This window comes from Neoarius graeffei, chromosome 5 (genome assembly GCF_027579695.1).
Source record: "Neoarius graeffei isolate fNeoGra1 chromosome 5, fNeoGra1.pri, whole genome shotgun sequence".
Lineage (NCBI taxonomy): Eukaryota > Metazoa > Chordata > Actinopteri > Siluriformes > Ariidae > Neoarius > Neoarius graeffei.
This window is the reverse complement of record NC_083573.1, coordinates 12567683-12582396: the sequence shown is the minus strand read 5'-3', so window position 1 is coordinate 12582396 and position 14714 is coordinate 12567683. Positions and strand designations below refer to the sequence as shown.

Sequence of the window (14714 nt, the reverse complement as noted above, 5' to 3'; positions counted from 1 at the left end):
CGTAGCCAGGATTTTTCACATGGGGTGGCCAAAGGGGGGCCAAGGATATACAAGGGGTGGCCATGCTGTGACTAAATTAAGGGGGGGGGGGGTTTCCGGGGTCCTCCCCCGGGAAATTTTGAATTAGCTAGATTTGATTTCCTGTATTCTGATGTATCTGGTGGCATATCTGGTGCCTAACTCATGAACAAAACCCATGTGAACCAAGAGGTCAGAAATTAATGTATTAATTTATTTATGTAACATAAAGCATCTACAAAACAAAGAAACATCCAACTTGTTTACTCTAGTTAAGCATCAGGATTTTAACGATCACTACTAAAATACAAAAGTAAAAACTAAAAGATCACCTGTCCCAGGCACCTGGGAAGTAGCAAGAATATTAGTCAGGCTTGAATAAAGAGTGCTTTGCTCAGGAAAAGGAAAATACTTGTACACTTAACTCATACATACAACATATGTAAACACTTACAACATGTTGTGATATTGTCCATTGTAAGTACTGTACAAACTAAATGTGTTGAGTTACAAAATGTGTTTGTGTGTGTGTGCGCATGCGTGTGTGTGAGTGAAAGTGTTACACTGATGTAACACAACATAGACGAGGTGTAGTGCATGAGTGGTGTGTGTGTGAGAGAGAGAGAGGGGGAAAGTATGTGCACTGCATGTACGGTAGATATACGGTAGATGAGCTGTAGTATACGAATTGTGTGTGTGTGTGTGTGTGTGTGTGTGTGTGTGTGTGTGTGTGTGTGTGTGTGAAGATATGTTACATGTAAATACAAAAATGAAGTGCATAAGTTGTGTGTGTGAGAGAGAGAGTGTATGTTCAGAGTGCATGAGTGTTGTGTGTGTTGTATGTGAATATAGAAATGTAGTGCATGGGTGGTGTGTGGGTGAGTGTGTTCAGAGTGCATGAGTGGTGTGTGTGTTGAGTGCACGAGTGTTGTGTATACCAGTGAGTGTGTTACATGTAAATATAGAAATGTAGTGCATCATGCATGAGTGGTGTGTGTGTGTAAGAGAGGGTGTGTGTTGAGAGTGCATGAGTTGTATCTTATAGTGAGTGAGAGAAAGACAGTGTGTGTTAAGAGAGTGAAGTATGTGTTCATATACGAGTGAGAAAGAGAGAGAGTGTTAAGACAGTGCATGAATGTTACATTTAAATATAAAAATTTAATACATGAGTTGTGTGTCTGTGTTGAGTGTATGATGTTACATGTAAATAGAGAAATGTAGTGCACAAATTGTGTGTGAGAGTGAGATAGACAGTGTGTTAAGAGAGTGCATAAGTGTTGTGTATGAGTGAGTGCGTTACATGTAAATATAGAAATGTGGTGCATGAGAGGGGTAGGGGGAGAGCGTGTGTTGAGAGAATGCATGAGTGTTGTGTATGTATGAGTGCGACAATTATTAATCAATGTGTACTCCCACCAGTAACACACAACATCTCTATATTTTCATGTAACAGACAAACATTAACTTTAAAAGTTGTATTCTGCGGTTAGAGTGAGCAAAGTGATTCATAGACAGCTAACTCGCTGACGTAATTTTCTCTTTTGAGTCGGACAATCGAAAACCACCGACGTTTTGCTTTCTATCTATCTAGTATCTATCTATGGTGGTGTTTACATTAGACCGTATCAGCGGATCATCAGATTAACATTTTTAAAACGATTCGCGTGCACACAGCAACGCCAATACACGATTCGTGTGCACACAGCAACGCCAATACACGGATACACTAATCACATGACTAATTAGACGGCACGTCACATGATCCCAGTGCATATCGGGAATGCGCAAGTCACTCACCACTTGCAAGTGGAAGGATGGCAAGCGAACACCTTCTCCAGCAGATAAACACACCTGGCTGTGATGTTCATGTTCTCACTGAGTTTAAGCGCCTGAAGGAGGTAAATAAGTTGAAATGTGTAAATAAACCTCAGTGCGGCTCAGCGCTTCCTCCTGCGCTCCAAATCACTCCGCCCTGAACAGCAAGTGCCCTCTGGAGGGTGCGCACTCCGGCCCTGCGCGGCTCACAGAGCGCGCGAGTGAAGCGCACGAGCAGTGATTCGGGACTGAGCCGCTGTGTGTGTGATCCCAATGCCAGCGAATCAGGAAGGTGGATGTCACAGTGACGTTGTCCAATGACGACGTCAGCTAGAGCTCAGCACAGCGTTTCATCATTCCTCAATGTTTACACAGCACCGGATCAGATACGAACTGGGTTGAATACGTGGGCCCTGGCGGATTCAAGTTGTTCCGCCTGTGGAGTCGTTTCCCAGCGTTTTAATGTGAACGGACAGTGCATTCGCGACGAAAACGAGACGGATACGGTCTAATGTAAACACCACCTATGTGTGCACACAGCACAAATCCCACTGTAGCCAGATATCTATAAAGACGCATATCTATACGGTTGCATTTACATGTAAACGAAGGTTTCAGTCACTGAAAACGGATACTTTCGAAAACCCTGGGCAAAGTGGATATTTCTGGAAACTCTGGAGATTTCTGGAAACTCTGAATTGTCTGAGGACAGAATTGTAACTGTATGTCTACAAAGTGAGAAAACTTGAAGAGAGTATAGGAGATGAATAATTTACATCCTAAATTAATCGCACATTCATGTAGTTCGTAGGTTGTTGTGTTGTCGGACTAGAGCATGACTATCTGATACCACCTGCTGCTTGAACGCATGAAATGTTTATGTGCTACGGTAATATGCATCCCCGCAGAAACCAAATAGGCGGAACAAAAATCCAGCAGGCGGAACTAACATTTCGTGGGACATATCGGTTTTATAAATTTTATTGTCCGGCCCTGGGGTGGCCAGGGCGTGGCCAAGGCGTGCCCTGGGGTGGCCACGGCCCCCCCGGCCACCCCTTAGCTCCGACCCGATTGGGGATAAAATTAGCTTATGTTTAAAGTCATTCAAATTCTGTAAAGCTGCTTTGTGACAATGTCTATTGTTACAAGCGCTATAGAAATAAACTTGACTTGACATTACAAAGCAAGGTTACACTACTTTTTAAGAGCAACTTTTTAAAAAAGATAGGCCTGATTCTTCTGAGATGGTTTCTACCAGTGGGTCTATCTTTTGAGTCACTCTTCAAATAGCCAAAATTGACTTCATTTATATTTCATAAAATTCAAGATTATTTGTCTACTTGCATCTGCCAAAATGAAGATAGACTCATCATTTTCAAGGAAGTGCTTCATCATCATCATCATCATCATCATCATCATCATCAGCAGCAGCAGCTTCACAGGAGTACTGCTCCCATTCTAGTCTGGTTGCTTTGCATAGCCAAAGTCCCAGTAGCACTCTCCATCTCCCTAAATAGACTCTGAATGTTTCTGTTCTCTTCCTGTTTTTGAAAATACTTGATGATCCACTTCCCTTTGTTTTTAAGTGCCTCTCCAAGACAATCTGATATGTCAATGTCTGTTAGAGTTTGGAAATGTGTGCACAGCCCTCTTTTTGTGAAAAGGAAAGGCCACTGCTTTTCAATCTTGAGAATACGGGGAGGAGGGCAAGTGTTTATCATGTAGCGCTCATAAATGTATGTCAAAGCCAGTGAATTATTAACATCTGGCAACTCTGCAACTCTGAGTCCAGCAGACTGAAATATGACTATCATATTTGCTCTTTTCTCTTCCAAAGACTCAACTGTTTCTCCCTCTGGGATCGATATTGGGTGTCAGTTAATGCAACCAAAACTGTCTGTCTGTTTTGCATTTCACTGACTGTTTTGGTAGCAGAGCCAGCATTCCCACCTTCTGTTGTTCTTGGTTTCCAAATTCGATCACAAGTGTTGTTGCGGTTTACATGTTCAGTTTTCGTTTTTAACTGATTAACAAGTGAGAAGTAGCTGATGCCGAGCTGTCCTCCATCTATTGTGTCAGTAAAGGTCAAAGTATACTTAGAAACTATCATTTTTGCCACCTCCATACAGGCAGCCCTGTTAGGGTTCGGACAATGTTCATGCATGGCACCCACCACAGTTCTGTCCATGACTCTTCTGTCTGCTGGATTAGCCCTTCCCCTCTTGATATGCTCCGTGAGAGTGTGGCAGGCATCTTGTCCCATGGGGTATTGAAGTCTTTAATCCATGAGGTCTGTGTTGTAATCAAAGGGGAGATGGGTGGCATGTGAGGTGTGTGGGCATGTGCTTCTGTCATAGTTATGTCCACTGATGAGAAGGGCCATGCTGGTTCATTTGGGACAGTGTCATTTTGTTCTGAAGACAAAAAAAACATATACAGGTTTTTATTATTTATAGTATGTGCATATTATTAATGATGACAAACAAATTATTGGTGACACAAATCATATTGAGCAAGAATACAAGCTGAAACCTTTGGGGAGAAGGTGTAGGGTGTTAAGCTACCGTATAAGACAAATGGACACATTCTCTATGGTTTCACTATCAATCAAGCCACTGAACAACAAGAGATGAGAAGTGGTGTGGGTGTCTCTGTATGTCTCTGTAAGTAAATTGCCTTAAGGTTTCTCTCTCTTAAAGGCCAACTAAGATGACAATTACCCTACCAGTTTTTCTTCTTTTAAACAAACAAACAGTGGTTTTCAACCATGTAATAGCCCATTTTCTGACCGTTTACGATAGTAAATGACTTTTTATTTAGCCAATTACTTTTAGTATATTTTACACGCTATTGCTGCTCGGTTGATGATCAGAAATGTTCCTAAGCTCCCGACAGGTGATGTCACTCACAGTACACCCTGCCATAATTGAAAGAAGTGAGAACAGTGAGGATTGTTGAAGTTTGTATTTTTTAAGATTATTTGAGGTAATAGTTGGATCCAGGTGTTGTGTTGGAGGATGCAACAATGGCAGAAGTGGAAAAAAAAAAAAAAACTAGCCTGCATCAATTCCCAAAGGACAAAAACACAAGAAGGCAATAGATAAATGCTATTTGCCATACATCCTTTCTGTTGAAGACTGTGATTTGTATAAAGCCTAGACCTAGGTGACAGAATACCTGTATATGGTCTTCCGGTTACAAGTAAACGACACTGTTGTGCAAGTTCACACTTTTTTTGAACTAGTTCAAGTTCAGTTCAAACATGTTAAAAGTGAACTGGTCACGTTCATAGTTCACAGTTTTAATTCTGAACTAGTTCAAAGTTCAGTTCATTTTACTTTTAGGCGGAATATGAAAATAAAGACTAAAATCATATGCTACATTCTAGCTCAAAACTACTCACATATTATAGATATTATATTCTATCACACAAAATGGAAGTTATTGTACATACTATATATGGGAAAAGGACAAAATATTTTGATTTCTTTACTGACTCAACCACTGCACCAAAACGTTACACGTGACTTCAAACAAATGCTTTCAGTTTCAACTAACAATAACTTCTAATAAACTAGTCTGATGAATGAGGATTTCTCAACTTTGCTTAGTGGTTGTAAATCTTCCACAGTGTAGTCAATAATCAGTTTATCTACCTGCTGCTGGGAGACAGTGGTACTCTTGAAGGCTGCAGGCAGTGTGACTTGGATTTTGGGATTTTGGCAGGGGATCTTCTTGCCCTTTCCCTTCTGATCCTCGAGGACTTGCATATATGCTTTGAAACTGGACAGATGCTTCAACTCAATGTATCGTTTCAAATTTGAGAACGACGTTGTCGATGTTCTTACTTGTTTTTTTCAGGAAAGGTGGACAGAGCTTACACAGAAAGGTAAGGTTTTTACTGTCTGAGTCTTTGTGTGAAATTGTGTAAAATTGCTGTAAATAACCATGAGGAGAATCCGTCTCATCTGTGTTCTCCGTGCCGCTACTTGAACTTTCACTGGCCATGTTGCTGTGAGTGTGCGCCGGCTGTGGTGCGCGCGCTGTCTGCTGCCTGTAGCTAGGGAATGCTGGGTTACGCCTACTCTGCTCTGCTGCATCATGGGTAACGTAGTATGGAGCCAAATCATAGAGCCATCCACTATCTCCAGCTTCACACTACGTTATCCATGATGCATTGCATACACGCGGCACCTCAGGGCAGTGAGTGACAACAACATCAGACTGACAGTGAAGTAGTAGAACGTAAAATATCTTGCAAGTAGACGTGCCACTCGATTCATCAGGTTTCATGTTTCGTTCATCTTCATGTTTGTCGTTCATGTTGCATAATTTGAACGAATTCACGTTCAAGTTCTTTCATTACAAAGTTGTTGCGTTCAGTTCAAAGTTCATGGAAAAACGAGCGTGTTCAATGAACGCTTTCTTTTGAACGCGTTCATGCACAACACTAGTAAACGACTATGCTTATTTCAGTATGATTATATATCTAACGTTTCCATTAATTTGTTGCTTTAAATACATCATAAATGTTTTCTAATAATTATTGGAAATATACTAACAACAGCTTGTACCATTAATGAGCAATTTTATTGAGAATATCTGAAGAAAAACTCTTACCAGTCATTTCGACCCAGTCACTGCTGCTGCGATTCTGACCCATCGTTCCCAGAGGACTTTTCTGTGTTCCTTTCTTAATAATAACCAGTTAAATTTGTATACTGCCTCTCTTAGGATGTAATTCCAATGGTGTAGCAACCACAGTCCCACCAAAAGGCACACAAAAATATGTCCCACACCGCCTGCACAGCCGCTGCCGGGCAACATCGCTCTGAACACCGCGCCGTAGATCCACAAAGCGAGCACAGAAGTACCGCCATGCAGGGCGCTGTTGTCCAAAACCACCGAGCAACATCGCTCAGAACACTGTGCCAAGCATAAAAGCACCGCCGCGCAGAGCGCTGGACAACCCTGATGTTAAAAGAGCAACAAGCTCACTGCAGCCCAAAGCGAGGAGTAGAGGCATCACTCACGGCGCACCAAAGCTGCCTTCTTTAGAAATCACACACGGCTCGAATTGATATGGTAATGTTTGTATATCGTGATCATCATCGCTATTCATGTCATTGTCTAAAATACTCAAGGAAATCAGTGAAGAAATGTCGCTGGCACTATCATCCATTTTGTCGAATATGGCTGTGTACTGTAAGTGATGTCACACCTGACAGAAACCATTCGGAAAGCAGCTCGAGTGTTTCCGGCAATATTTCCGCCTTTTTCCGTACAAGTGTGATATAATGCATAGTTTCAGCCTCATTTTATAGGTAAAGTGTTTGGGTTTGTCTGTAAGTCAGGGTTGCATCTCATTAATACACTATTTCAGATGTGTAGTGAAAAAAATCGACATTGTCACCTTAGTAGACCTTTAAGGCCATTTAGCGGGAGATTAATAGCTGGGTTTTCAAGTAGGCTGAAGGTGGGCAGAGCCAAACAGCACAGGTGAAATTAAATTCCTGCGACAAGTCCTTTAATGGAGGATGGCTGCCTTTTGCAGGTTTTGAAACAGTGAACTATAAGGGCACTGGGAGGTGAAGTGAACAACATTTGATTATATCATTACAATGGCACCTGTTAAAGGGTGGGGCATATCAGGCAGTAAGCAAACAGTCAGTTCTTGAAGGTGATATGTTGGAAGCAGAAAAAAATGGACAAGCATAAGGATCTTAGCATCTTTGACAAGCGTCAAAATGCGATGGCTAGATGACTGGGTCAACACATCTCCAAAATTGTAGGTCATGGGGGTGTTCTCAGTATGCAGTGATTATTATCTATCAAAAGTGAAGAACAATTGGTGAACCGCAGAAGAGCTACTGTAGCACAAATGGCTGAAAATGTTAAGGCTGGCTATGACAGAAAGGTGTCAGAACACCCAGTGCATCACAACTTGCTTTGTATGGGGCCGAGTAACTGCAGACTGGTCAAAGCGCCCATACTGACTGCTATCCACCAAAAAAAAAATGCCTACAGTAAGCACGTGAGTATCAGAACTAGACCATGGAGCAATGGAAGAAGGTGGCCTGGACTGGTGAATTGCTTTTTCTTTTATATCTCGCTAGCCGGGTGCATGTACCTCGCTTGTTTGGGGAAGAAATGGCACCAGGATGCACTATGGGAAGAAGACTTGCAGCAGAGGCAGTGCGATGCACTGGACCATGTTCTGCTGGGAAATCGTAGGTCCCAGCATTCATGAGGATGTTACTTTGACATGTATCACCCATATAAACATGGTTGCAGACTAAGTATACCCTTTCATGGCAACAATATTCCCTAATAGCACTGGCCTCTTGCAGCAGGATAATGCACCCTGCCATGCTGAAAAAGTGTCCAGTATATAACTTGAAAATGTCATGTTAAATAATGCATTATTATATATGCAATGGTCTTATGAATAGATACTATGATGGAAATATTGACCGGCAGTATAGCTACAAAGAAGGTGGCACAAAAGGAAGTGAAGTACAGTGGCTATAAAGTGTACACACCACGTTAAAATGATAGGTTTTTCTGATGTAAAAAAAATGAGATCACGATAAATAATTTCAAACCTTTTCCACCTTTAATGTGACCTATAACCTGTACAATTCAGTTGAAAAACAAACATCTGTTAGGGAGAAAAACATAAATAAAAAACATACAATAAACTGGTTGGATAAGTGTGCACACCCTTAAACTAATACTTTGTTGAAGCATGTTTTGATTTGATTTACAACCCCGATTCCAAAAAAGTTGGGACAAAGTACAAATTGTAAATAAAAACGGAATGCAATAATCTGCAAATCTCAAAAACCGATATTGTATTCACAATAGAACATAGACAACATATCAGATGTCGAAAGTGAGACATTTTGAAATTTCAAGCCAAATATTGGCTCATTTGAAATTTCATGACAGCAACACATCTCAAAAAAGTTGGGACAGGGGCAATAAGAGGCTGGAAAAGTTAAAGGTACAAAAAAGGAACAGCTGGAGGACCAAATTGAAACTCGTTAGGTCAATTGGCAAAAGGTCATTAACATGACTGGGTATAAAAAGAGCATCTTGGAGTGGCAGCGGCTCTCAGAAGTAAAGATGGGAAGAGGATCACCAATCCCCCTAATTCTGCGTCGACAAATAGTAGAGCAATATCAGAAAGGAGTTCAACAGTGTAAAATTGCAAAGAGTTTGAACATATCATCATCTACAGTGCATAATATCATCAAAAGATTCAGAGAATCTGGAAGAATCTCTGTGCGTAAGGGTCAAGGTCGGAAAACCATACTGGGTGCCCGTGATCTTCAGGCCCTTAGACGGCACTGCATCACATACAGGCATGCTTCTGTATTGGAAATCACAAAATGGACTCAGGAATATTTCCAGAGAACATTATCTGTGAACACAATTCACCGTGCCATCTGCTGTTGCCAGCTAAAACTCTATAGTTCAAAGAAGAAGCCGTATCTAAACATGATCCAGAAGCGCAGACGTCTTCTCTGGGCCAAGACTCATTTAAAATGGACTGTGGCAAAGTGGAAAACTGTTCTGTGGTCAGACGAATCAAAATTTGAAGCTCTTTATGGAAATCAGGGATGCCGTGTCATTCGGACTAAAGAGGAGAAGGACGACCCAAGTTGTTATCAGCGCTCAGTTCAGAAGCCTGCATCTCTGATGGTATGGGGTTGCATTAGTGCGTGTGGCATGGGCAGCTTACACATCTGGAAAGATACCATCAATGCTGAAAGGTATATCCAGGTTCTAGAGCAACATAGGCTCCCATCCAGACGACGTCTCTTTCAGGGAAGACCTTGCATTTTCCAACATGACAATGCCAAACCACATACTGCATCAATTACAGCATCATGGCTGTGTAGAAGAAGGGTCCGGGTACTGAACTGGCCAGTCTGCAGTCCAGATCTTTCACCCATAGAAAACATTTGGCGCATCATAAAACGGAAGATACGACAAAAAAGACCTAAGACAGTTGAGCAACTAGAATCCTACATTAGACAAGAATGGGTTAACATTCCTATCCCTAAACTTGAGCAACTTGTCTCCTCAGTCCCCAGACGTTTACAGACTGTTGTAAAGAGAAAAGGGGATGTCTCACAGTGGTAAACATGGCCTTGTTCCAACTTTTTTGAGATGTGGTGTTGTCATGAAATTTAAAATCACCTAATTTTTCTCTTTAAATGATACATTTTCTCAGTTTAAACATTTGATATGTCATCTATGTTCTGAATAAAATATGGAATTTTTGAAACTTCCACCTCATTGCATTCCGTTTTTATTTACAATTTGTACTTTGTCCCAACTTTTTTGGAATCGGGGTTGTAATTACAGCCTTCAGTCTTTTTGGGTAGGAGTCTATCAGCCTGCCACATCTAGACTTGGCAATATTTGCCCACTCTTCCTTGCAAAAGCACTCCAAATCTGTCAGATTGCAAGGGCATCTTTTGTGCACAGCCCTCTTCAGGTCACCCCACAGTTTTTCAATTGGATTTAGGTCTGGGCTCTGGCTGGGCCATTCCAAAACTTTTTTGGGGTCATTGTCATGCTTAAAGATGAAATTCCTCTTCATCTTCAGCTTTCTAGCAGACACCTGAAGGTTTTTGGCCAAAATTGTCTGGTATTTAGAACTGTTCGTAATTCCCTCCACCTTGACTAAAGCCCCTGTTCCAGCTGAAGAAAAACAACCCCAAAAAATGATGCTGCCACCACCATGCTTCACCGTGGATATGGTGTTCTTTTGGTGATGCGCAGTGTTTTTGTGCCAAACATACCTTTTGGAATTGTGGCCAAAAAGTTCAACCTTGGTTTCATTAAGCCATAACACATTTTCTCACATGCTTTTGGGAGAGTTAATGTATTTTTTTTTTTTTGCAAAATTTAGCAGGGCCTGGATGTTTTTCTTTGACCCTACCCCATAGTCCAGACATATGGAGAATATGGAAGATTGTTGTCACATGTAGTACACAACCAGTACTTGCCAGAAATTCCTGCAGCTCCTTCAGTGTTGCTGTAGGCCTCTTGGCAGCCTCCCTGACCAGTTTTCATCTTGTCTTTTCATCAATTTTGGAGGGATGTCCAGTTCTCGGTAATGTCACAGTTGTCCCATATTTTCTCCACTTCTTGATGACTGTCTTCACTGTGCTCCATGGTATATCTAATGCTGTGGAAATTTTTGTACCCTTCTCCTGACTGATCCCTTTCAACAATGAGATCCCTTTGATGTAATCTAAAACCTGATTGGGTGAAATTTATGGGAATACAAACCTGATGAGACAAAACAGTTCTACTCTCAATAAGGAATGAAATAAACTAAATCCTCATGCAGGTACGTGCCCACATTTTTCACTTTTTTTTTGGATGGCATGAGAGAGCTGTCTTGCATACGAGTATGTCTCATTAAAAGCAAGCATAATCCAGACTTAATTACAGTCCAGTTGTGTATTATACATTCCAAGTCTACCTGGTCTCAATTCTCCCCACTTTCCCTGACTCTTTTGAAATCTTAATCTCGGGGACTAAAGCAACATCCAATAGATGGCATGTCAAGCCAAATCATTCCTGTGTGTCAGATTTCGAAGTTGAACTTTTAAAATATTTAACAATTTTTCATAAACAGCAATGTCAAACACAATATTCCACTTTCCACTGTAGTTGTGATTTTTGGCATGAACTAGGTCTCTGATCAAAACCTATGACTTTACATTTGCAGGGTTCCCCTGGGTTTTGAAAAATATTCTCTCCTTTTTTCCTTGAAAAATCAAGTCGAATAAGTATTATTCACTTTTTCTGAGTCTGTATATTTTTTTAAGTTACTGACTTATCAAAGTAGACTTAATACAGGCTAATACCAACCAAACTGGCACAATTCAAATGTGTACAGATAGATAGGCCTCTCCATTACATATAAAATTTGGGCTCCACTCAGGCCTCTAATAAGAATGTCTGTCTTGATTTTGGGCACCCTGTGGCACCATCAAGCTAAAATAAACCTCTTTAGTTTGAGCTTGCTTTAGGTTACTTTAGCATGGAATTATTCAAAAGAGGTATGAGGATTCCCTTTAGCCTTTACTTCAACACAAAACTTGATATAAATTGAACAGAGTCAAGAAGAATCCTGGAACAACCAACAGTGAAGGAATCCAAATTAGTTTTTTTTTTTTTAACCGACCCCTGTATTACTGACACTATCCGATGTGCTCAGGGATGGTAGGGGCTCTGCGTGTGCCTCCCCTGTGGCTGTTTCAGCCCTTAAATCATCTTCAGTGCTTGAAGAAGCCCACCCAAAAAAACTTTGTCAGCTTAGACTGCACCAATGTTCACACAGAAATAAATACACCACCACACCTGGCCGATTAAAGCGCATTGCAATGGGTCAAGAGCTTGGCGCTCATTTGGTCATTATGTGGAGTCGACTTTTATTGGTCACAAGCATGTGCATATAGTTTACACTCTGGCTTCCCGCCTTCTCTTCACTGCGGTTGGATTTCAGCAAATGGAGGGATTTGTGGAGCAATTTCTAGAAAAGATCACTTATGATAATGATAAACATGACAAATACATTTGTCACTGTGACCGCTAGTAATTTTCTCTTCGTCACTGATGGATGATGTTCGTCAGTGATGAGCATGATGAGCGCCAGCGGGAACCCTGCATTGGAAAGTTTTTACTAGTCTAGACTCTAGAGGAACCAGAAGACTGGTACAAAAGAGAATTTATTTTGAAAAAAAAATGGTTAGTGTTAGTACTCAATAACTGCCTAGAATAATAAAAAAGTATGCACTTTGAGACACAATTATAATTTGTTTAATCAGCTACATGGTGCTACACTGCCCCACTATTTACTCTGGTTTTGCACCAACTGACACCTAGCAGAATTCTAAGGACGTGGACGAACAACACATCAAACGACCACGTGACCACAATCTTGCATGTGTGTATGCACCAGTATGTCTTGTGTATTATACATCTTTTTTAAAAGGTACACTATATATACATTTTCAGCTGAAAGATTAAAAGTGAAAAAGGTAATACTTTGAGAGTGTACAATGTATTTAAAAAAGCATGTTATGATAATCTTTACCTAAAAGCAGGGAAGTGTAACACATGCAAATACAAAATGAAAGTTTCTGCATTTATGCATATTCTGGGTTGTTAATTTTTTTTTTTAATGTTCCGCCAATCAGACACCAGCTGAACATTCATCCACACTTGCGTTCTTTGAATGCACAGAGTTTGCAGCCCGGATCGCATAGCGCTTCATACACTGCACATGGATGCATGGTGTCTGGAGAAGGAGCCTGGCGAGCTGCCTCCTGAACTTTTCACCCACAAACACATAGAGAAATGGATTGAGGCAGCTGTGTGAGTATGCCAGAGCTTCAGTGACTTGCAGCATCAGCTGGATCCTTTTGCTGAGCTCACACCCTGAAGGCAGGATGCGCTTTATTTCCAGTGCTTTGAGGAATGCTGCAATGTTGTATGGTGCCCAACAGCAGAAAAAGACCACCATGACCGCAACAACAAGACGAATGGCCAGTTTCTTGGAATTACGAAGGGTCTGAAGCTTCTGTAGCACCATCGTATAGCAAAATCCGACGATACCCAGCGGAATTAGCAGGCCCAAAACATTCATTTTTATGAAACCTGTACTTCTCACATCATTGTGATTTTCATCTTTTGGATAACCACTGCAAAATTTTTTAGTCTCATCGACTCCAAGATACAGTAGCTCAGGAAATGATGATGCAATAGCTGTAATCCAAATTCCCATGCTCGCTAAAATCCCACAAGCCTTTGTTCGGATTCTCAAGGCAAACACAGCATGGACAATAGCCAAGTATCTGTCGATGCTCATCAGCACAATAAAGTAAATGCCAGCGTAAAATCCAATGCAATACACGCCAAGGACCAACGTGCACATGGCACCACCAAAAACCCAGTCACTTTGGGCATAGTGAGCCAGGAAGGGGAGAGAGATGATTAGTAGGAGGTCAGCAATGGCCAGGTTCAGGAGAGACACGTCAGTCATGCTTTTCACCTGAGCACCTCTCAGGATCACCCACAGCACCAGCATATTTCCCAGGAAGCCCACCACGAAGAACAGGGAGTAGAGCACTGGGAGAAAATGGCTTGCATGGGTTCCATAATCACATGGTTCCTCAATATTTGAGTAATCAAAGGGTGTTGTGCTGCAAACAATAAGGAGGGGGTTACTACATGAGAATTGCAGGAGAATTGTGTACACAGGTATTCAGATTTCAGACATAACTTCTGACTTAAAGCATAGCCATGGCCTCACTTTCATTCATAAATGCCTTGAGACCTCAAGAATGGCACAGGAATAGTTTTAAGCATTAACAATAAATCTAATAATATAGTAATTTTTACGATTAAAGTGATTCATATAGGTAGCGATCTGAGTGAATGACCTTGACGTCCGTAACGTCACAACAGGAAGTCTCTCGGTCTCATCGCCACTTCCGCTATACTAAAACACAGAGCTGACTGCAATTCCGATCCTCCATTTTGAGCTAATTTATCGCCATGCCATGTAGATGTGCTGCTGGCGGCTGCAGCAACATGACAAAAGGTGGATTTACATTGCATTCATGGCCCAAGAATGTTCAAACGGCAAAGATTTGGACACGTTTTGTGAGAAGTTCACGGGCACTATGAAGTGGTCTCTCCTCTGCTCTGCACATTTTACTGCAGACTCATACGAGACCTCTGATCTGTTGAGGAGCGTTGGCTATAAGCCCGTATTGAAAGAGGGTGCAGTATCAACAATTAAAGAAAAAAGAAAACTACAAGAAAACGAAAGTATTTTATTATTTTTT

At 41.3% G+C, this 14714-nt stretch overlaps 1 protein-coding gene across 4 annotated transcripts in view; it reads right to left on the bottom strand.

The window, feature by feature from the left end:
* LOC132885891 (C-C chemokine receptor type 4-like) overlaps positions 1-14714 on the bottom strand; it is a 41610-nt gene that overhangs the window by 13471 nt on the left and 13425 nt on the right. For 3 of the 4 annotated variants that reach the window (XM_060920413.1, XM_060920415.1, XM_060920414.1), the window contains one exon: positions 12666-14066. In XM_060920413.1, coding sequence (XP_060776396.1) covers positions 13058-14066 — 1009 coding nt within the window. In that variant the 3' untranslated portion in view covers positions 12666-13057. Of the gene's footprint in view, positions 1-4006; positions 4248-12665; positions 14067-14714 lie in introns of those variants that run through there. The other variant, XM_060920416.1, reaches the window with a different exon arrangement.